The sequence below is a fragment of the Anopheles darlingi genome, chromosome 2 (assembly GCF_943734745.1).
Source record: "Anopheles darlingi chromosome 2, idAnoDarlMG_H_01, whole genome shotgun sequence".
Classification (NCBI taxonomy): Eukaryota; Metazoa; Arthropoda; class Insecta; order Diptera; family Culicidae; genus Anopheles; species Anopheles darlingi.
The window spans coordinates 26,208,893-26,233,402 of NC_064874.1; the positions used below are offsets into that span (position 1 = coordinate 26,208,893).

The window sequence follows — 24,510 nt, forward strand, 5'->3', positions numbered from 1 at the left end:
AATCGACTACACGTGTGTGAGTATGATCCTTCTGATGGTGCCACCCATTAGCGGAAGGCACATGTTTACCTCTGGGTAGCTGGGAGCTCTGAAGTGCATTGCATTCGATTACGAGTGGTCAGTGTGTGCGCCCACTGATCACACCTCAGACTCCACGAGTCACAACATTCGATCGGAACGGTGATCGTGGTGCGATCGCCTTAAAATAAGTGTGATCACTTCTCAGCAACAACCCTTCATGGTCAGGAGCACTCTTGAATGGACGGACAGTTGCGCTACTGGCTTCGCTCGTTCGGAACTGCAATGATGCATTGCAACGTGGTCAACAGAACGTGGCACGTCGCTCGTAAGCAGGGGGCCAAGATTTGGTAAAGATGAAGCACATCACGCTACGGAAGCGGCGCGATCCACATGGCCGGCAAGAACCTGTTTGATTTGACCAATTCTATTTTTAGCGTCCGAACGATGTGTTCGCTCGTAAATAATCGTGCCAAAAACCAGGAACTGGTTTGCTGGTGCTTGAAATGTGCTTGCCGGTGGCAAATTCTGGAAAAGGTACTTGACATAACTTCTCCGTTGGAACTGAAAACGGGCCTCCAGCGGGAGAACTTTGGTGCCGAATGTCTCGATCGTATGCCTGTTTCGTGATCTTCAGCTTTCCGCTTCCATATCCACCGCTCCGTTCCGCACCGATGGATGACAGTTTGCCATTTGGATCGCTTGTTCAAGGCTTAAACGGATTCCCTCTCCAGACTGCCAGAGTACACTCGCGGAGACACCTTTGACGGAAGCGAAACGGAATTTGCTTTGAAAAAGGCTCGTTAAAAAGTGGTCCTACTAATCTCAAATCCAAGGTCAGCGCCACTCCCATTGTGAATGTCGTCCAACCAGCTCACTCATCGCATTAGCTCGCGATTCGAGTTCGCTACTTCTCCCGTATAGAAGGGGGGTCTCTCTGGTGCCGTCACGGTGTGCCGAGTAATAAATGGGCAAACAAATTGGATTCAGTCAATTCAGCATTCCTCTTTCAGGAGGAGAGGCAGTACCGACCAAAGGTGTGCTTTCGGCCTTCGAATTGCTCTCGTTACGGGCGCACCATGACCTAAGATTCCCGCGGTGTTTGCGGCTCCGCGACACCTACCTTCGCTTTCGTACCGAAACCCCCTTTTCTCGATCGTCAACCCGATCGTATTTACAACCTGTTGCGCAAAGAGCGGCACCTGCGCTAGAACGGTGCACGTGAATCGCGGATCAGCGGCGAACCCGGGGGCGCCGGGTGCGTAAACCGGGAGACAACGCATGCCACAACTGCGACACAACTGGTTCGAACCGAAACTGAAATTGGTTGACCACTAATTAGCACCGTGGTTAGCATTAATTATCGCTTCCTATTTGTGGTGCGAGGCTTTGCGATGCAAAGGTTCATGCGATAGGCCAACAACGACGACGACAACGACAACGACGACCACGACGACGACGAGCACCAACGACTGCTTAATGAAAATATCATTCACCTCCACGTGCACAATGAACCGGTCGAAGCGGTGGTGACCGAACGCGCGTTTGCGACACCACTCCGCTCCCCAACGGGCCCGTGGTTCGTGCTAATGATGGCGGAGATGATGATGATGATGGGGTGGCCGAGTGGTGGCGTTAAGCTTCCTCCTTCTCGCGTTTGCTCTCATCGAAAGCGAAAGGACAACATCTTGGCTCGAGGCCGTTGCGATGCGATGCGCTCCCCCAAACAGATCAGCAAACCGAAGGGGGGGGGGGGGGGGGGGGGGGGCTTTCGCTGCTTGTTGGAATCCTGTAAATGAAAAATGGTGCCCAAACACATCGGTGACACTACCTCAACAACTACTACTACCTGGTCTGCCCTGTTGTAATCGCAATGTTTTGCATTGGCTTTCATTGTACTTTTAAACGATCGAGCGCGACCAACGCCGACATTGGTGAAGCGACGCCACGCAGAAACGAGTTTCTTCCCACAAGCCACGATCGTGGCATGATCATGGCGGCCCCATAGTTAGCGTGTTATGGCTCAATAAGCGCTTAAAATTCACTTAAAACCCAACCTTGAATATCCTTCAATGGTACCTCCGTAGTTTAATATACCATTGAGCAGCGTGTGTAAGGTGAGGCGATCGTAAATTATCGGTTAATGCTTACTAGCGAGGGTGCGTCTAGTGCGAGAGGGTGCGACCGAACAGTATCCTCTGCTGGGAAACCCAGAGTGGGTGTGTGGTACCGTTAAAGGTAGACTGTCTCGTCGCCATGAGGGACATCGTCCGTAACCTCTCAATCAGATCCGGGGGCTGTCGACAAGGCGACGAGACGACTTAACAAAGAAGATGTCTATCCTCCTCGCAATGGCTTTTGGCGTCAATCTGGAAGGGATCAATGATCGCGTGTGGTCGCATACCCTACTACTACTCTATTACAGTCCCTGAACTACGTTGAACAAATTCGTGCAACTTCTGTTCGGCATCTAGTATATGGTGCTAGTGCATGCGCACATGCGGCCAGACAATGGCTAACCCAACGCTCGTCCACTTCTCCACCGCGAAGCGATTGGTTGTTTGGTTTTTTTGCCAATCCACCGCACGGATCCCCTAATAAGGCGATGGAGGAAACGGTTTTTTCGATTCATCGTTGAGGCCTGGGGGGCCTAAGCATAACGGGTTTTTCTGCACGGTAGCCACGACATTGCCCTCTCGACGATTGCCACTGCTTCTGCTGCTCTAGTGGATGGAGAAGTCTAAATGTCACCGTTGCCCCTTTCGGTTTTGTGACTCCGTGCGCACGTTTCTGCCGGTAGTCGTAGCACTCGGCAAAGTAGTCGAAGCACATTATCGACCAGCGATCGGTCGGTTTTGCATAAATCTATCGTCCGTTATTTGCTAGACAGGAAGTGGCGCAAACCATGGTTCCATGCAAAGGGGCGAGATTCGTTTCCAACGCATTCTTTCCATTTCGATCGAAGTAAGCTTCGGACCATGTTTGTTTCGGTTGGCTCCGGTGCGTTAGGGATGCAGGTTTTCGAGTAATATCAACCAAAATGACTTGAGTGAAGAAGCACCGACTAGAAAGAGAGAAAAATGCAAGTGAAATTGTTTACAACAAACAAAAAAGTTCTAACTGCATCACCCTAGCTCGTTTCATAGTTTATGTGCAATGAGGCTTGGAGAATTGAATCGTAAATAGCACCATGCCAATAATACCGGTAATGAGTGAAGCAAACGCTTCAACCTCCTCGTCGTCCAGTCCTCTGTCCAGATCCATACCGGACCACCGGCGTTTTATTTACTTTCCCACCGTATATCGCGCTGAATCACATCTTCGGTTTGGTGCGGTTTGCCGCGAACTAGAAAAAAAAGTACACTCGCGGGTTAACACGCCTATTCGTCAATGGAATGCATGTGACCAGAAGGGTGGGAGGGCTTTGGGACACTGGATGGACGGTGGTGGTGGTGTGTGTACGCGGTTCTGCTGCAGTTGTCACGGTTGCCAGCAGTAAGGCGATTGTCGCTACCACTACTATAGTATCTTTCTGCTCCGGATTGAGCAGTAGAAACAGACTCGCTACTAGAACTCGCTGTACAAGCAGCCGACCTGCGAGACGACTATTGATTCGACCGTAGATAGTAGTTTCTTGCTGTCCTTGGCTACACTGTGACCCGCTGCAAGTTGTTCTGAGTGCCGCCAACCACGGCGACGCATTCTTAAACGCATCGACATCCGTGTCACGTTAGCTCGCTCGATCTGGTCGTTATTGTGCCGGAGCAATTGTTCCACAGTGAATGATCTGCAATAAAAACGAGCAAGCGGTTCGTAAAACAAGTGTGAAAACAGATAAGATATGTTAGATTAATGGGAAAATCCTACCGTCGGTTGATCTGTTGGCGAACGGCGTTTTTTTTTGTGGAATTCAATCAGTGATTACTTGGACCGCTGCTTGAGTAGACAGTTCTGTTAAAAGGACCTGCAAAATGGATCGAAATTTAAAGTGCAATCCATACTTATGGCCATCCGTGCGGAGGCATTTTTGAGGCGCGCTCTATTAATTGATAATTTCATTTGATCCGCAATAAGCTTTGCGGATAATTAGCTAATGACAAATTAACCAATTAACATCTATTGTCTAATGCCTAGTACTACAGTGCCAAATCCCAGACAAAATCTAAAAATAAGTTTGTTGCCCCTGCTTGAGGTGTTAATATTATTGTTGACACAACAGCCACATTCGTAAACCTAAACCCTCTGTGAAGCTGCTGGCAGGAAACCGGCGAGATGACACTTCTCCCAGGAGACCGATCGTTTCCCAGCACTTGCGAGGGAGTGGTTCGGTTTGTTTAATTAGCAGCCCACCGGATGGCGTACCGTCATTTCGCCATCGTAATACCGCCTTTGAACTTGGGCCCAGCTGGCCTCCTAAAGCTCCTCTCACGCCCGAGTACGATAACCACAAGGTGGCCAGTGATAGGAGCACACTTGGTACGAGTCGTTCCACTGGTCCACAAACCGCTACACATCCCACGTGCCGTGTGTCCTCGATTGAGGTGCTGGTTAGTTAGTTGGCAATTAAAGTCGAACGGCACGGCACCTTCCCCTGCTGTGCGGCCTCCTTCTCTGCTATGCTAGCGGAGGGTTCTCACGCGGCACACGCTACGCCAGGACACGAATGACAGGTGCCATGTGGTGCCTCCATTGCACCATTCGCGCTGCCTTAGGCCGGCTACACTAGGCCACACCGACGCAGACATTCCAAACAGCTGACGACGACGGCGGCGGCGACGGCGACTTGCGAAGCCATGGCCACGGATATTCTGACAACTGGACGCTACGAAAATGGCGGTCACCGTCACTCCTGCTCCCAGCTCTTCGTACGATACCTTCACAGCTTCCTCTGAGGCTGACCTTATGGTGGCCGCGGATTGTGATGGTTCGCAATGCAGGGCAACAAACAGGCATCTAACGAGGCTGACCGTTCTTCGATCCCCCCCCCCCCCCCGCCCTTCCAAACCGAAGTAGCCTTGAGCAGCGCTCGAAAGCATATTTCGCGAATGCTGTAACCTTCTGCTTAACGGGATACTGTTTTTTTTTGCGTTTGTTGGATCGTAAATGGATCCATCGGCGACGATGGTCGAACATTAATTCCGGCTCACCATTGGCCTCATCCCTTGTCTCAGGGTCGCTGAAGAAGTATTTAGAAGGGGCTCTCGTCGACTGTACTTCATTTCGTGCTGATGAGCCTAGTGCTTGGCGGTTGGCGATCTTTTTTTTGCGTTCGAATTCGGGTACACGTTCATGTGCGTTCCATGTTTCACGATTGCTCTCAAGCACACGCTCTCTAGCTCTGCGCCAAGTGCACAGTGCAGCACCCTTCAGCAATCTCTCCTGTCAGTCACGTCGTTGCACGTAACACAAAGTTTTTATGTATGTTTGGACATTTTTATTGGCCGTAAATTTTGAGCAAAAGTAATGGGACCATGTTACATAACTTTTTGGAATACAGAATGAAGCATATCGTAAAAGCGCTCAGTTTTAACTGTACCAAGTACGGTGTAAAATGTTGTCTGGCAATTAAACTGGCAATTGAATTTTGTCGATCTCTATCCAACGCAGACCGATCGGTAAGAGACTGTAATCCAAAACCACCGAGAGTGGGTATTGAGAAAAGGGGCAACGATCTTGGATCTTCTTAAATTATCAATTATCAAGAGTCTTTATCTAAACCTTTCGACGATTACATCCATACACCTTCCTTCTCGTGGCCGAGAAAGACGACGCAATACTGTTCACTGTCAACAAACAACACGTGAGTCACATACCTTTTGCGAAGCGAAAGCAAACATAATCGGGTGCATTGATCACACCCACTGTTGCAGCTGTTGGTGCCTCTGGGGCAGCTGGTGTTGGGTAGCAAGCGTATCGTGGCTTCTTTCGCGACGAATATCACGAGCACTTCATCAGCACGAATTGTGGGAAATCAGAAAATAAATGGCCAAAATATGAGGATTTGTTAGTTAATTTTGCATTTACAACTCGACTAGTCACTATTCAAGGCGCCTAATTCAGCTTTCAGAAGGAACATTTTATAGTCTTTAAACAGCACATCCAGCGATTGATCATTCAACAAAATAGACTCTTAAACACGCGGTTCATTCACTTATAATAATTGCACGCACCTCTTGCTATGATTTAACATTTTTGTCTCAAGTAACCAAAAGAAGTGTTCAAATTTGTCACTGTTAAATGACACAGCACCACTCGCTCTCTAATCAGAACTAAAACTCCAGCTTCGATGAACTCTGTACCAACACTGCCGCATGTTGAAAGTCTGTTCCCTCTTTCGCATGATTGTTTATGCGATCACATCATGATCCCCCGGATGTTTATGTTTAATGTTAGGACGACGATTTTGCTGACCAACGTCGCAATTCATTTGTCGCATTTTGTTTCGGTTATTGTTCCTCCATGCCTGTGTGTGCCTCTTGATAATCGTCAAAGCGACGTTAGCATACATTGTAACGCATTGTTGTTAGGCATATGTTTGCGACAAAAAAAATCTGTATAGTCAATTAATTGCACAACGTCTAACTTCAAAGGGTAAAACTAGTTCTATTGATAAATGGAAATACGTTTCTGCTTCTTCTAATTACTGTAATCCTTTCACAGGACGACCGTTGTTAGCCCATTTTAGACAACCAATTAACCACTATGCAGGGAGCGTGTGTTTGTGTCTGTATGATAAAAAACCGCAGCTCGATAGCTCTTCACTTCACCCAAAATAGTTTCACTCGGCTGCGAGTTGGTGTGGTGTGAATGCACACCGTTTGCAAAAAAAAAACACGCCCGGTGAAATGCAACCCACTCCCGCCATCACCACCATCCCCATCAGCTCGTCCTGCATATGCACTGTAATTCCTGGCCGCTGGCCAAACGGCCGCTGTCGGTGCCTACGGTCTCGTCTACGATGGGTGCGGGGAGATGGTGATACCGGCTTATGGCGTCGTCGTTAAACCGCGCGTCGGCCGCGCAACAGCTTAACGGCCATTTCATTGGCCTTTGCTAGGGTCTGTCGTACGATTGGGAGTTTGCTGGGGAGGAAAGTGAAATGGAAATGTGAAAACAAATGCTTTTGTTGGGAAGGGGGATGCAGAAAAAAGCAGAAGTCAGCGTGCCTCGTGCGTGCTGGTCTCTTCGGCGAAAGCTAAAGTGTCGTCCTCGAGTGATCGATTGGTGTCCGATGTTTCGCTGTAGTAGAACCACCAACAACAGGTGTTGCAGTAACAGAGGCAGTTCACGAGCCAGTTTGTAAAATGGTATCAAAAGTCTCAATACAGAAGCAAATTTATTTTTAGTCTCTTTTCGCGCCTCCGATGCACCTCATTTACGATGCTGCTGAGACGAGACGGAAGACAGCAGACAAATGATTCGGAATGCAGAATGATGAGCGAATCAACACTTTGTTGCGCCCTGTAGAATGATGCGAGGCTCTTTTAAGTTAACGTTGTTAGCGCCTTCACGAGAAATTTCCGTCTCATAAATAGGCCAAGTGGGCATCATCCAGTCCTTTTACACCCGACAAAGGCTGTGGCCTGGGGGGCATCATTACGTTGCGTGATGACTCTCTTCACTAGCCTAGACCTCCTTTCACAATCGATTTGATTTGCTTGCTGACAGTAAATGCGGCCAATGATGGCTGCTGTAATGGATGATTAGACCATTGACAAGACAAGTGTGTGTGTGTGTGTGTGTACTTCTTCCGCGTCTTTTGGAGGACGGAGCATCCTTTCTACTTGTCCCTATTGCTTTGATACACACAATGTCATCACTTGTCATCATCAGCTGACCACAAATACGCGCCACTTGGCCTCCATTAATCAGTAACCATCTATCAACGTCGGATGGTCAGTCGTCGAGGGGTGTTAATGTATCATTTTATCCCAAAACACACACACACACGCACAGGTGGCATGTGCGCTCTCCCTTTTCTGCTATTCGAAAGCATACAACCAACTGACACCGATTATGATGTTGATGATGATGCTCGTAGTCGCGGAATGTATTTTTGCAGCCGGGTTTAGTACGCCCGGCAGTAGAGTAGCACACAGGTACAGCTGCTGCAACCCTGCATAAGACCATCGCGCAATAAGACGCGGCCGCGGCCACCACCATAGTGTGATGCAACGGAATCGAACGGAAAATCAAACTCCGCAAGCCGACACCGAGTCGACGGTGGCCGACGTCAACGTTGGCCAGCCGCAGCGGCTGGCCTTAGATTAATCAGTTACTTACACAATTTATGCCGCCATTTCGTAATTTTCATATTTTCTTTTCGCATCGAAACACTTCGCCACTTCGGGTGCGCATAACAAACACAGCACCATCGGCTATTGTGTGGCGGCCGCCACCACACTTATCCCAAGTGTGCACGCGATGAGTCTCTGGAGTGTTTGGTTTGGCGCTTTTGCCCACCAGCTGGTGCTACTCTTCGCCGTGGCAATCGATGAGCGCCATCACCCGTTTTTGGAGGGTGTGGAAGATCAAGCCAAAGGAAAGCCAAGTCATGATTGGATACCGATCAGTCGACATCATTTCCAATTAAGTCTACTAATGTCGGAAGCAGCTTCGAGTCATGTCGGTCCATTCAATTAATCGTTTTACGAATCAGAATGACCGATTTTAGAATGCGTACTCGTTGTTGAGCTTTACCAAATGCGTAGCACCTAATCGCTCGATTTGCATAATTCCACAACCTACAGTGGGACAGTTATTGCCCGCTAGTACAGTACCTCCGGTCCAGTAGGTGTGATGGCTTATAATTATTCGCCATTTTGCCATTTTGAATCCGTTACAAATGCCGATCGTTAATGGCGCTAGTGCGCAATAAAATCAATCGCGCGCGTGTTCGCGGCTCTTTTCATCCACCGCACTAGCAGCTGAAACGAAACCGACTATGAAAGAGCTCGTCTATTGCGGTTGACCGGAAAATCGTTTTCATTTTCCGCCTTAAATGGACCGGCCAGGGTGCAAATTTACGAACCATAACCGCGATGGCGGCTGCAGCAAATTGCAATCTAATAAAAGTCCGTCATTTACGATTGGCTATCGCCGGTATGAACGGTATCGATGGTTGTTGGGAAAGTGAACTTTGTGTGGTACCACCAGCAACAGTTTTATGATAATATACCTCAAATTATCATTTTAGACGGACTGGCTGACTTGCTCCGTGGTTCCTTTCCCGATAGAGAGCACGATCACCATACAACAGCGTACAGTGTTTCCACAGCAGTCCAGCACTTGATGACCAATTGATCAATTAGTGTGTTTCCCCATCCGCTCATAACCGTATCGTGATCGATTGTTTACTCATCTCGCGTTCATCTTGCCTGGTAGTCGAGCACTTTGTTGTTGCGCCATCGCGATCAACAGAAGGCGGGGGGGGGGGGGGGGGGATCATAAATTGAACGAACCGTCGCCAACGTTCTCCTCGAATATTGCAGCAGAGAACGCGTTCGATATACCAACGAGAACGGAAGACACTTGGCCGTAAATTGCGTGCAAAGTATTATAGCCGGGACAGTGCCTACTAGGATAATTGAGCTAACGAGGAAGTGAGACGAGGTAGATCTCTCGGGCCCGGTCGAGTGGTAGAACGACGACAAAAATACCGGTGATGACGCTTGCGGTAGCCTTTGCGGTCGATTCAGTTAATTGTACCCCGGAAATTGGAATGATAGAAGGGAAAACAGCGCTACGTAATGGGCAGATAGAGATCCTTGATTGGGGTGCTTTCGTATAGCACGGGCAGACGGACTGTTGGGTTATTTCCATGGTCAGGGGAGAATGGTTTTGAGATGCAAAAAGGCAGCTGCTGCCACCCGTTCGGTTCTGTTTCTCATAAGGCTCTTGATATTCTCTACAATAGGCATAGTTGCGAAGAAGCAGTACTCGACAGCGAGAATGAATACAAAGCTATACAAATATCGAAATGTGAATTACATACACAACAGCATATGTGTACTCGTAGCAGATCAGCAACATGTACTGGGATTACACTTTGAGTTCTTTCTACAAATCCCGCATCAACAGCCCCTCTAGGTCATCGAGGTTTCGGTCATTTGAGCTTAATTGGCATGCCTGATACGATTGATTGGGCCCCCAAAAAATGATTCCAACTGATGAAGCAGTCGATACAATGGCAGCTCTTTCAATCGTTCGCGATACGGGAAGCAACCAACAACGCTGCTGCTGCTCTGTTCTCGTTGAACCGCGCCTCCAAATCCGCACGAAACGCGTCCAATTTCCATCGGTATGGTGCGCCGCAATCAGGGCGCACTTTCTGTTGATACACTGCAATACTTCGCGTTCGCGCTCGTGGCCGCAATTGGAATGGAATTCAATTGAATTTTTCCATCATTTTTCCGCCTTTTCCGTGCGGCCCCCTCAGATGTGGCCCCGTATGATATGTGGCACAGCGAACGGCTAATTGGCATCGGTCAACGGAACGGCGACGACCGGGGCCAAAGAACGGTGCAGCGTGCAGCCATTCAACAGTAACCATACCGAAGCACTGAGGAAGCTTATCGTACCGGTGGCGAGACGGAGGAAATTTGTGGTTTTCAATTACAAATCGTTCTATGAGAAACCCAGGGAGGGGTGAAGATCCGACGAATGTGCCGGATGGTTACAAGCCAGTGCAACACCATTATGTTGAATTCAAGTGGATGCTGTGACCGTTCGCGTGTTACAAATGCGCTACTGTTGGGTGTATCAATGTTTTGCTCTGCACACACACACCGGTCACTTCATTGTGGGGCCACCGATTGAACATCCTGAATCTGTGAATCTGTGTTGTTTGGTTGATTCCCTAAGAAGGAAGTGAAGATATAACGAGTCTTTTATGTGATTTGTAACATAAAACATTCAGAGCCTTCGAGTTCCCGGTTTTTGCTAGAACTTACTTCATGACTCTTGAGGCTTCTAGACATCTATCGCGTAGATGTTGCCGCCTTTTTGCAATAATCCGAGGGCCTCCGAGGGTTCGTGCAAAAATCGCGATTACTGTACGGTCGCAAGCACGGGCAAAGGGCCCGGGAGTTAAATGGTTACCCATTTGGTGCGGGTTATAAAATGAACTGCCAGCGTGCCGGAACCACGTCCAATCCAAGCGCGGCACGTACAACGATTTCGATTTTTAGCGTTCACCCACGTGCAGAAGATAAATCAATCCTATCTCACATTAATCCCCTCACTAAAGCTTGTGGTGTGAGGGTATGCGCGCGTGTGTGTGTGATCGTGATCGCACCTTCAGAAGCGTGACACACCCAGATTGATGTGGATTGTTTTCATTGTCAAGTTTAAGGCATACACCCTCACTCTCTCACTCACTCTCTCTCTCTCTCTCTCTCTCTCTCTTTCTGCGATGTGCCACCGGTTACCACGGTTAGTGGTTTCGAGTAGCCATTGAAGCCATGAGTAGCACACGAGTCCGCCTTATCGCTACAAAACGTGACCAACTTGAAGTTCAGTACTTCAGCGACCGATACGATAATACGGGAGACACTTGAATGTGGGAGTAGAAACCACAGAGCACAATCGAATATGCCCGTACCTAGATATCGGTCACTTGCAGTATGCTTAACGATGGTAATACACGCAGAATCATATTACAGCCCAAAACAGAATACTTCTATGCGCGCGATCGGCCCGAGGTCGAGGACCGCAAAGTCACATAGCCCAACATTCAAAAGGGATCCTCAGCATCAACGGAATTGTCTTTTTTTTCTTCTCCCTCTTGATCCTCTTCATCCAGCAACATCACCCCCCCCCTAGCAGGCAAACATGACCAGTATACTGTCCGCACCGGGCAAGTACCGCTCGCGGAAGGACATCAGCACCGGCTCAATACCGACGCTCGTGTCGCTGGATGAAGAATCTAGTCTCTCGACAACGACGACCACCTCGGTCAGCAGCGATACGGTGCTGCTGCACGGTCTGAGGGCGTCCAGTGGCCGCTCGATCGGCCCCGAACCCAGTGCCATCCACAGTAGCAGTAGTTTGAACATCAAGAATGGCCTCGCCACGAAGCCACCGCGCCGCAGCTCGCTCGGCTTTGCGCTCCTTGGAGGTGGTTCCCGCGGTTCGCCCAGTTCCGGCACAGACAAAAGCAACAAACGGCGTAGCTCGATAGCGGACGTGTTTCTCGGTCGCCGGGATTCCCGATCCTCGTCCACCTCGTCACTGGCGACGGGAATCGGTTCGCCTACCGGCAGCCATCACCATCATCACCACAATGGCCATACGATCAGCACAATCCCGGAAAAGTACATCAAGACGAGTGAATCGGACATCGAGAACGATGCACCGAACACGGACCAGTTCGCGATGGCCCCGTCACCCTCGATGCTACCACCAAGCGGTGATGGCTCGAACGGATACCAGGATCCGTACGGAACCGCTGGCCCTGGGAGCGGTGGTTACGACAAGAAACGACGCCGATCCTCCTCCTGGCAGACGAAACTTGAGCGACGCCGTCGCAAGGGTATGATGGCCGCAACGCTGGATGGTGCCGAGGGCAGTGCACCACAGGAATCGTCACCCGCCGGTGCCGGTAGTTTCAGTAGCTTCGGGTCCGCCAATGGCATCGACTCGACCGCGTACGGTGGTGGGAAGTATGGACGTGAGAAACGTCACTCGTGGTGGAACATCTTTGTTCCGGACAACCTGAAGCAAAGGTGACTATCGGCCAGACCTCGGGTCGCATCGGAGGACTGTTGTGTGTTTTGTTTTGCTTGTCTGGAAGCTGTCTGCTTGTCTGATCACTGTACCTAACCTTCTGTCGGCCACTCACCCTTACGTCTAGCGTCAAACACCTGCGTTCTGTACGGCAAAGTAAAGGATATCGGTACAGTCGAGAACAAGTCGGTGAACAGCGCCAATGTTATAGCGCCGTGCATTACCTTACGATTATTAACAGTAGGTCGTTGTGGGTGACAAATGGCAATACAGTGTTCGTTGTTCACTTTCCACGTCGTGGGCTTATAGTGCTTCACGATGACAACTTCAATATTTGCTTGCCGTCATCGGAGCTTACACCGCCGTGAGGTAAACGTTCCACTAAGTCTACGGTAGTAAGCTCGTGGTGTAGACGCGCCACATCGTACCGGTGGGGTCTGGCAAGATTATAGTGTTGTAAATGACATTTTTCAAACACGCCTCTCGTTCGCCTTCTCCATAGGCCACATCAATCAGACCCTGACCTATTTCGTCCCGGCCGATACCTTTCATCTTGAGCCAGCTGTAATTATGCAACGCTCTGTCGCCACCGTTATCTGAAGCAAGGTCTCAATGTGCACAGGTCCGTGTGAGCGTCGGTTGTGCCCTCCGCAACCAGATGTTTTGCAGCTTGTAATATGAAATCAGGAAGTGAATATACTTTTCACAAAAGAAAAAAACAAAAACCTAAAGCACTGCGCTATTGGCGTGTCAGGTGTGGACGGTTCAGAAATCACGTAGCCCTCACGTCAATCCCCCAGTTGCTATGACACCAAGCGCCTATGATTGGTTCCAATTGAATACGGCAATAGGTAGTTCTGTATTTGGTCGTCTCACACTGGCCATCAGACAAGGGGTCGCCACCGTTTGCCGTTTGAGATTCCAGTCCATCGGACGCATCGTGGTTTGAGTTCAGTGCACTCACTTCCTTTTCCGTGACAATAACGCTAACGCTGCTAGAAACGCGTCATTGCGTTTGAAGGCTATTTTCAAGAGATGAGGCTTGGCGTGACTACGTGACTACTGACAGGCGAGTAGGTAAACAGGTGCGTTTGGCATCTGGGACACGCATGAGATCATCGGATCCGTATGGAGCGGCCTCAGCGGCTACGGCTTTGTGATGATGCAATACGCAGAACCTCGGGCCAAGTTCTAACCGAGGTGATGCAAAAGGAGTGGGGTGGCTCGTACTCGGATGTTGTTGATGCTGGATACGCGAAGGATGAACATACGGGTGCATGAGTTGTCCAGCAGTCTCAGCTGTGATTACATGAATATGTGTTCTTATCAGCGCCACTTCTTCAATCTGCAAACCAAAAGACACTAGATGTTGATACCGAACCGATAACTTTTGATTGATTTAACGTCCATCGGTTCACTAGATGCGCCTATCTAAATGGTGAAAAGGGCACGCGGGCTTTCTGTTTGTTCGCGAGCTGATATGCCATCCATCGCCATCGGCTTCACTCTTCTCCGCTGGTACGTCACACTGTCTGGGACGACCTGCTCAGGCTGCCTGAGGCACTTCTCTGTAGGACTACGTTACGATTCGCTTGGGATGATGCAACAATTTGGATTTTGCCAGAAATCGAGCCCACCCAATGGTGCCAGGTGCCAGGTTACGCTGTGTTGCATTTTGTGTTCCATTTTTGTACGGGGCTTATCGGACAGTAAATGCCTGATTACATTCATCTCCCCGATTACCACCAAGCTCGGTACTTGATTGGTTACCCTGTTGGACTAAAGTTGGACTGCGCTAATTCAATTCAATCATGTAACCATCGATGATTCGGCTAGTATGAGAGATAGTGGGATCTTTGCGAGTTGCACGGCATTATCTAAGCTTACAGTAGTCCCGACGATGACCAACAGATTCGTCAAAGCGTGAGTAATGTGCGTAATGATTGATTAGCCTGCTTCGATGAGGAAATGAGTCACATACTGTCGTCGGAATCAGTCTGGTAACAGAAGGATAATGTAATTACCCATTGTTTTTGGAGCGCCTCTTTGGTGCTGATAACAGGAGGTATTACCATTCGGCGCCCTTCAACAGGTTACGTACTGCTGCCTCACTTAGCATTAGCAAATGTTTGACCAGCTTGTCCAGCAGTTGGAACTGCGCAAAGTAACTAGAACCACCAGAGGGGAGTGGAGTGGACTTTGTGCTCCTGAGTAGCTCAGACAATCCAGATGCCCGTGCGTCTAGAGGGCCGGCCGTGGTAGTGAAGTCGCTTGTAAAAAGGGATTATCCAGGCAACCCACTCCTGCGGGCGCAGACCGATGGCATCATCGAATGCGCATGTTCCGGTACAACCGGTCGAAGTTGGTGATAGTCAGCGTGTACCCGTTCGCACAGGCTGCGAGCACACACACACACCCTGATTGCGCACGGGTGTGTCGATCGATCCGTGGATCTCGACGTCCATCACCTTCGGGGTTCGGTCACGTGCTCCTCGTGCTCGCATTTGCGCTTGTCGCGCCCGCCCGGGAGCGGGAACGATAAATGGAACATAAAAATAATTCCCATTCCCAAGCCGCGCCATCTCTCCACGCTGGCGACACTGCGCAGTCGCACTGTGATAAGCGCCGTGCGCGGTACTGTCTCGACTCCATTGTCACCGACGGATAGAGTGCGGGAATCAATATTTGTGTCGCTTCTGGTTGGGAGAGAGTCTGAAACTGCTCCGTCCGTGTCGATAATGTCCGGGGCGATCGATGGTCGGTGGCTCTAGTGTAACACCAAGTGTTTAACCTGCAATCATAAACAAACGCTGCTCATCAGCTTATCGGTGCGGTGCGAGGTTTCAGGTGGTACCATCCGTCGAACGGCCGAACGTTTCGCTCGAAGCCCATTTACGGTTCAAGTTGTGTCCACGCGGGAGGTGTTCTCGCATGACACGCATTACGTGCCGGCGGTGGACTCGCGATAGTGGCTTCTGCTCTGGTGCATGTTCAGTTCGGTTTACCACGGTCACGCCGAACCGAAGCGGGGGGAGACCCAGCATCCGAAGTGACCATAGTGGGCGTCGGTTACACTGATTACAGAGACCCAGGCACTGTACTGAGAGCAACCCCATACCAGTGGTGCTAGTGTAGAACCGGCTGGCACCGTGAGTGCAAGTGCGTTAAGTGCCAACGGATATAGTGCACGTGCGCCAGTGATCTAGTAGTGGTCGGTGGTTTATGGTTTAGTGAGAAAGGTCGACTCGTGGTGGTGGTGGTGGTGGTGTCGATCATGGAGAAACCAAAGAAAATTAAAAGCCATCTATCGAAGTTTAAGGAGCATTATTGGTAAGGCACAGACAAAGCCCAGAGAAGGGGCCCTTAGACTCCGTGGGGGTGTCCAGTATCAGTATTCTGAAACCCGCCTCTACCCGAAATTGGGTCAAGCGCTTTCGGGTGTGTTCGCTTGGGTCAGCTAGTTTCTTGGCCAATCCCAGAGGCCCTCCCAGTAAAGGGTTGGTGTTCCATATCGGTGTGGCGTGACTCGGGGTTTCCGTAAGCTCCAACTATAACATGTTAAGTCATCGTTTTTCAATCGACGAATGTTTATCGCCGACCGGGCTTCGAATTCGGAGCAGCTGCAGATGGTAATTGGCTGGCACCGATTTGCTTCGCCCGTGGTTGATTGAATTTCGGATGTTGTGTTGCTGTTGTTGTTGTGTGTATTGTTTTCGTGGATCGCTTATCGCTCCGCCCGGGGCTGCCGGTTAGGGTTGGGGGTTTTATCGATGGAGTGGACGAGATTAAAGTTCTGGTGTGTGCCCCGTTCACGGTGAGACACCGACGTGTCGGTGCAAAGACAACAAGAAGCCCGAGGCCATGGCGATGGATTGCATAACGTGAAGGCACAATTTGAATGATATGGATAATGACGCGGTGGTGCAAATGGTTGTTTTCGCTACGCATTTCTCATTTACGCTTGGCAATGCTTTACTTGTGCGGAAAAACAAGTCCACACCACTCTTCGGACGCCACTTTTGTAGTAGTGTATACTTGATGCTGGATTTTCTAAACCGTTCGTCGTTTCCAGACAAATTAAACAGTTTTTTACGTTTTAGTGTTTTTGTTTTGTTTGTTTGTTATGTTTTGTATTAACTTTTTTTTTCTTTTCTGCTTGTTTTATTTTTCTATTCCCTCCTTTTGTTTTCTGTTTTATGTTGTGTATTCGACCTCGACTCCATCGTCCGATCACCGATCATGCCGTACCGTTTCGATCGTGCCCGCCAACTTCTGAACTCGTGTTTGCATGCTCCGTACTCCGTCCTTTTCGTCCTGTTACTGTTCCCTTTTGCGCAAACTAATGGCACGTCAACCACCTTGCGCTCGCGGTTTCCACGGCGACCATCACCAGGACCCGTAGAGCTAGTCAGGATGTGATACTTTCCAAAAGTTCGGACACACTCAGTAGCCCACCCTACCGAAGGTTAGTTATTGGTTTTTGTTTTTATTTCTTATTTATTTTTATTTTTTTATTTCGTTTCATATATTTAGTTTAAGATACTTTCATTAACCAGTGCTGCTTTACTAATCCTAAGGATATCAAAAACATTAGAAACAACATATGCTATTTCATACTTTTTACAGAGTCGTATCCGCTTTGAAATGAGTTGAATCTAGTAATCTCGGAGAAATCATGTTTGGGTTTTTTCTTCATTTATTCGCCCTCTATAAACTCTTCTGTCATCGATCAGCTGACTGATCACCCATTTGCAGCTTAAAATATTTATGGGGAATGCTTAATTTCGTCCAAAACCCTTTCCGTTTGGATTACATTCCAAACCCATTGCGACATAAACCCTTCATCGCCTTCACAAGATTGATGGGAGGAGCTGGAGGAACACTAAGCGGCTCACTTCAACATCGGTTCGACCGGTGGAAAAATGAAGCGTGTGGCCGCTAATTTGTGCTCATAAATGTGTTCAACATTCGTGTAAAACACAGCTCGTACCTCCTTCACTATTCACGGTCCATGCGTGGCCGTAGCTGGATGCTCGCCGCTCTGCCGCCATCAAACGGTGTTGTTTTGCGATGGATATGCGTTCTTCTATTTCCGACGGTCCGGGTTCCGTTCGTGTAAGGTCATCATAAGTCCAAGGCAGGGCGACAAGGAACCACCTTGTTGATAAAAAGGGCCGAGAGGGGTGAGGGCTGGCTGTTATTTTCGGTACTCGGACAGCAGACGTGTGGGTCTGATTTGCGAGGGAGCTTAACGGTGGGACAACGGAGGCGCATTTTATCATTGCCACCACGCGGTATTCGTCGCCGTCGTCGTCGTCGTCGTCGTCGTCGTCGTCGTCGTCGTCATCGACGTTGGCGTTGTCGAATCAAGGGTTCAGCATGATTCAACGCTTCGAAAGGGCCAGGGCCCCTCTAAGCCAAACCTCTCCGGCCAGGCTTTACAACAGCGTTCGGAAGCAATAAACATAAAAAATACATAAATCCGGACCAGCGGAATGACATAGCGTGGCAGCCATGACCTTCGCCTAGAGACGCAGACCTACTTAATTGGGCTTCTAGCTGCCGCTGTCGCTCCTCCTGCTGCTGGTCGTTCCCTTCCGATGCGGTTTCCGGAAGACACACCGTTTCGTCAAAGTGTGTCACGTGGAGTTCTTCTCCTTTTTTTTTTACTGTGCGTGTGTGCGCGTGTCTGTGTTGGCCTGTTCCCCGCTTCTTCGTTTTGTTTTTGATGTATTGTTTAACAAATGGCCAGCAATAAATATGGCCCGCTCTTGATCGATGGTGTCAATTGAAAACAGCTGCTGATGGTCGCATAATGTTGGTGATGGAATCATCGTCCCATTTGGCGCAAGTTTTGCGGCTCAAGCAGGTAATCAATCTATGTATGTACCTTGCTGGTAATCCATTAGTCCTCCTGACACGCCATTATCACCTTATGTGGCAATTGGGCAATGGGACACCGTAGGCAAGGCGCTGTCGCTGAATCCTTGAGCTGTTTATGCCATACCGGGAAGGTGCTTCCAAAAATCGTCGTTTGGTTTGTCAAATCACATGTTCACTATGTGTTGGAATATGACCATTTCCCTCGATATCCTCGGCAACGACATAAAGCCATGTTTCGAGGCGACCTCTCCTTGTACTAATTGCTCCAAAAATACCAATCGATCGTGGTCATCCGGTAGCCATTTTCCAAACTACCACAAATCAAACAAAGAAGGACCTCCGGGTGGGGAACCACCATTCGTTACGCTGCTCGCGTCGAACCCTTACCAAAACGGGTGATCCCGAAACAGTTGATCGATTCGTTGGAACGCCTCAATGGGAGTCCATTGGCCAGCAGGTGGTCCAGATTGTTGTCGCAATCGATTGACACGATTCCGGGGCGATTTTAGGGAAATCACCTGCCGCGATTTGCCGGGCTCACCTTGACATCATCGGCACGCCATGCGCTAATGCGTAACACTGGAACGAATGGTTCGACTAAAAAAAAACAATCAATGCACAACACTATGTTGCTCACACCGAGGCACCGAAGAAGCGCGTGTATGAAGCGTGTGTATGTGGTTACCTCAGACCCCAGGTTGATCGAATGCTTTGTTTCCATTTCCGAAATGGACATTCGATTGGGAGGCGCGTAATCAGACGTCACGCACCGTATCAACCTTGGCTCGCTAATCATCTCACTGCGGGCATTAAGAAATTGGTATTATTGCTGACCTTAGGCACTATAGCCAATGGAAGGGACCGTTTGCAGCGTTCGATTGCATTGTGTGTGTATTGCTACTTGCCTCAAACATACTCCGATGGGCGGTTGCGTGGTATTTACATTTTATTTTGGTTGTCTACAGACTGACCGCATAAGGACTGACCTTAAACGATACAAATCGGACACAAGTCTCACGAAACACTCCCGAATTCGCTTTGGATTTATGCTCCTCGTCGACTGGTGAGCCAGTTTTGACGTAAGTCAAATTGGAATGTCTTGTGACTTAACTTTCTCGATCCGATTCTGTATTCCCGAGATCCATATTCTTGTGGCGAATGACGCCAATCATTCCCAACGAAAAGAACGTACAAAAATGGACAACATCAACTGCTTACGTCCTCTACGTGCTCATTCCCTCACGTGCTTTAGGTTGCATTAAAAAAAATCTTAAATCCAGCAACAAAAATCCCCCTACGATAACACGTCACCACCAACCGCTACCGCGTGCTAGCCCGGGATTCACTCTTTTGCGTTCCCAATTATGTCGGGGTACGGCGTCGATGGTTGGTTCTGTTTTTCCCCCGTCTTTGTGGGGAAGAAAATGGGATTTCAGCATCCACGTCAAAAATTGTACCACGGGGGGAAGTAGCCCTGAAAACCGGTTCGTGTTCTTATGTCTTATTTGCGATCGAGTAGAAATGGAACAGTTAATTATATTCCGAGAAGTAAAAGTATTGATTTACTTCAACCCCAAGAGCGTGGTGTGAAGGGAATAAAACAAAACCAAAAACATTCATACAGACAGACAAAGCCAATCTGGAGTATCTGCATACGTGTTTCCAACGTTTCCCATTCGTTTTATGTGTAACGATCTCGAAAAATCTGGATTTTATGAAGGGTGATGATTGGGCATTTTGAAGGACTCGCAACAGTATGATTTGCGCTAGTGGTTCCACCAAAAACGTGAAGGGCATTAACATAGCACAATACATTTGCTAATAGAAACCCTTGTGCTTTGATGTCACATAATTGGATATGTTGGTATCTTTAGCTGAGAATCAACTACTTAGTAAACTCAAATCTCAACTGAATGTACACTTATGAACTCTCTCAAAACGCAGCGAATTTGAGATATTATAGGAGGCGTCACTTTTCCTTTAAAAAAAAACCTAATTCATATGATCTAATACAATCTCACAAAAACTTAAATCTGGAAGTCTCGCGAACTTTTCAATCGTCGGAAAAGAGCCCCAAGCTCCACACACACACACACGCACACACCCGTCAAAGGACCTGTCAATCGACCGTTCCAGCGGACGCGGACGATACCATAGGTCTCCACCGGCGGCTCCACATAAGTGGATGACCGTTTTGCTGAAATAGATGCCGACTCAAATGGCCAAACCACAACCTGTCAATCAATCCGCAAGAAGCGTAGAAGCGGGCACCGCACCCGGGACCGTACGAATGGACGAGCGAACGGACGGACACACACTTTCTCTCGTTCCAGCGCATACAGGCAGCATACTCTATGGCTGTTGCGGCAAAAGGGGTGCAACGAATATCGACCGGCTAATCGGGGTTCCCATTCCGGACCGAGCCGGACCAATCCAGACCAATCGGGATCGGGAGAGCGGAACGCGGAAATCGAAAAAAAAAAAACTGGGATACTACGAACGGTGGTACGGCACCCTAGCGCGCTGGTTCTTCTTCAAACGAATGGGAAAAGGCCTACGAGACCAGCGCGCGAGGCCGGAACGGGTCATCGGTATCGTTCATCGCAAGGACAACTTTCTGGGGAATGAGCTTAAATCTCCAAAAGAAGCACAAAACCACAACCAAACCAACGGCTTCTACTGCTGCTTCATCAATAGAAGGAATCAATCGAATGGAGCTGTTGCTACCACAATTTCCCCTTTCCGCTCTCCCGGTCTGGTGGCCTGGAACCGGATGAGTTCAATGTCGTTCGAGCTGCGGTTAATTCGTTCGCTTCGCTGGCTTTCGATTTCGAGGGTCCTGCCTCGGCCGACGCTACCAACCAGCGGCCCTCTAATGGACGATCAATTTAACGTCCGAAAGGGTATCATTGGCCTGTGGTTTGCGGGTTGGATGGAAGGGTAGGGGAGGTTTTGCACACTCCAAAAACCCCTCGCTTCCACCAACTGTGGCAATCCAATGAAATCGCATCGGATTGGATCGGGAGCTTCGAATGGCCACACCGTCCATCCGTCCATCCGTCCGTCCACACGCATGCACTTACGCACGCACGCACGCACGTGTGCAACCTTTCGGAGCATACCAAGATGGCAACCAAGCGGAACGGAATCACCTTTTCGTTCCGATGCCCACACACACGCACACACGCACTCACACAAGAAGGGCTTAATACCGGTGCCGAGTGCCGCAGCATTACGGAAATCGGTTTCCGATTCCGACAACCGGCAATGGGGAGCTTCGCGTTTTTTGTCCTTTTTTTTCTCTCACTTTTCCAATGGAGAAAATCCCCTCAGCCGACCAATTCGGGTCGCGACGCGGTCCACTGTGTGGTGCCCGATCCGATCGCGGATTGATGGATCTGTGTGGCGTGGCGTGGGCCATAATTTAATAATAAGGTGCGTATCCTCCCGTGCCCCGTGCGTACGGTGCGAGGCGCTCACAACTGACCTCGGCGACGCGGCTATGGCGTCACTTAGCGTCAGGTGATAATATCTTTCTCCTTAATCAAAACGCACGGTGTGCGCGAGCGCGCGCGCGCGCGCTTACAGCGGTCACCGGACCATAAACGCTCTAGTCCCTGTGTTGTTGTGGGTCGCGTTGTTGTCATGAGGTAGGTGCCACTGGGTGCCACGGGGGGAGGAGGTAATACCTTTATTGGGGGCTAGGGCATTTGTCAGCATCAACGCCTGGCGACGCTGCACTTACTGACGCATCTCGCTCACCTTCGATAGGACGATGGAATGGATGACGATAGTGGCGGAGCGAGGCGGAGGGGAAAAGGGTGAGGGGCACCCTTTACTGCTCCATCCGTTCCGCTCTCGACGTCTCGAGAGTAGAGGATGGTGGCCACCGTACGTTGTCTCATTCATCAGCCGCCAGCTTCAGCGGCTAGTAGCAGATCGTGTCAAATTTGTGTTATAATTATCTTGATTTCCACTCCTGTGTTGCGATATCATCGATGATGCTGCTGCTGATGGCGTTGGCCGTACCGTACACTCGGGACCGGTCGTCGCACTTCTAGTGTCAACGATGGCCGTCCTCAGTGCCGTGCTGGGTGGATGATGGGGAATGCTGGGTGGTGCGCCGTGTGCACAGATCGCTCACGATCGTGTGCTGTTCGAGGGCATCCGTAGCCGTGTGTATGTTTGCTGGTTGCACACACCGGATTGGCCTCCCCTCCGGGTGTGCGTTGGTTTGCAGGTGAGAGCGACAAGTTAATCGTCGAACCGGAAGCATAAATCTGGTTCAACCGAGTGTGTGTATGTGTGTGTGCTCGTGTGTGCGCACAAAGGTTTCCTTGGTTTTGCGACCCCCCCTCCTACTCGGCATATCGGGGTACGAAGCTACCAGGTCACTGGCTCACTGGCTAGCCGCCACAGCACTCGGTCAGCCCGGTACAGGTGACTCGCTTGCGTCTACTCACTACTCTCTACGCGAGATGGATGTGCCAGATGCGCTCGTAAGCATGCGACAAGGTCCATGGAGCCATATTCACATGCAATTTCCAACATTTCTTTATCCAACCTTCAGCCAACCGGGTGTGTGCGTGTGACAGTCCGGAAAACCCACTAACCTGATCCAGGCCACCATGGGCGACGTAGTAACTGCGATAATCGTGGCCTGCTCTGAGTCTAGACAACATAAATCTGGCTCGCTATCGGTCAAGCGGTGTGCTTTGATCTGCCTTTAAACATTTTAATTTTTTTCAGAGCTGGTGTGGCTGATGTCAACGAACTTTTGATGCTTCATCATGAGAGTCACGATCAACGAATGGAACTAACGCCTTGAACTAACAGCGTAGTGTGATCCTATAGATTAGAAGCGATTAATGTCACAATCGTTCAATCGATTCTGCGGCGTCTGATAATTCTTAATTGACACTCGGAGTGGAGGTACTGCGCTCAACCTTCCAGTCAGCTTAGTGTCATAGTACCTGCATCTCGCGAACTGTGCGCAACAGGAAGAAGAGCTGCCTCTCTCTCTGAATTGCGATTGCTTATGCTCGCTGTCAGCATAGAAATTCCTCATGGGCGTTAGGTAGGGTGAAGTGCTTCTGGTGGGCAACAAAGTCAAGCTATGGCCGCCTTAAACCCTGCAAAGTTGCGCGCTCGATCGACCTTCTGCCCGAAAGGGATTCCGGAAATGCTCACGTAACGCACGCAATCGAACACACACACACACACACACGGGTGGAGTTGCACGTTGCGCGGACATGGTCAGAAGCATCGTCCGCTGGTTAAGGGAACTGGAAGTCAGTAATGTGCAGCGCCGAAAGATAGCAGTTGTTTAACAACATATTCACGGCTCAGGCACATATTTAAACAGGTTTTAAGAAACTCCGCTGATATGTTTTCGTTGAGAGTGAAGTGGATGTTGTTCCAAGTCAGGGTTCCTCTTATTATTCGCCCCATATTGTTGATCTGTTGCATATTGAAATAATCCGCTTTTTGAGACGGCGTTTATATAACACGATTTGTAAAGGTTTGTGTCAATTATTTTATCAAAACTGTATATAAGTAGTACACGTTAAACAGTAAAGAGGTAAGTGATTTGACTTGTTATTAGCGTGCATGCATGAAATGTCCTTTGCTTTTTTCTAACACTGTGGCTTCTACACAGCAGGAACGTTAGAATGCTGTAGAACCCACGTTAACTACCGCTTTTAGTGTTAGCTTGAATGGTGTACACACCTTTACGACCGACCCTGGCATTGGCACGATCATACCAAAACGTCAAGCCAGTAGTGGCAACGTGCCCTATCAATACCACGGGGACATTATTTAGCCGATAACCGATAGGCTGCAGCACCACTGGGAAATATTTTGTTTCCCGTTCGCCATTCT

General features: G+C 49.3%; 1 protein-coding gene and 1 long non-coding RNA gene across 11 annotated transcripts in view; one reads left to right on the plus strand and one right to left on the minus strand.

Moving 5' to 3' along the window:
- LOC125947894 (TLD domain-containing protein 2) overlaps window positions 1-24,510 on the plus strand; it is a 104,049-nt gene that overhangs the window by 51,899 nt on the left and 27,640 nt on the right. For 7 of the 10 annotated variants that reach the window (XM_049673408.1, XM_049673396.1, XM_049673395.1 and 4 more), the window contains exons 3-4: window positions 11,822-12,743; window positions 17,138-17,209. In XM_049673408.1, the coding sequence (XP_049529365.1) occupies window positions 11,851-12,743; window positions 17,138-17,209 (965 nt within the window). In that variant the 5' untranslated portion in view covers window positions 11,822-11,850. The other 3 variants (XM_049673403.1, XM_049673401.1, XM_049673402.1) reach the window with 3 other exon arrangements.
- LOC125948025 (uncharacterized) lies at window positions 3,671-6,311 on the minus strand. The gene is made up of 4 exons (XR_007468541.1): window positions 6,189-6,311; window positions 5,832-5,964; window positions 3,886-3,982; window positions 3,671-3,805 (listed from the first exon to the last, which is right to left on the minus strand). It is a non-coding gene; the product is annotated as an uncharacterized LOC125948025 (long non-coding RNA).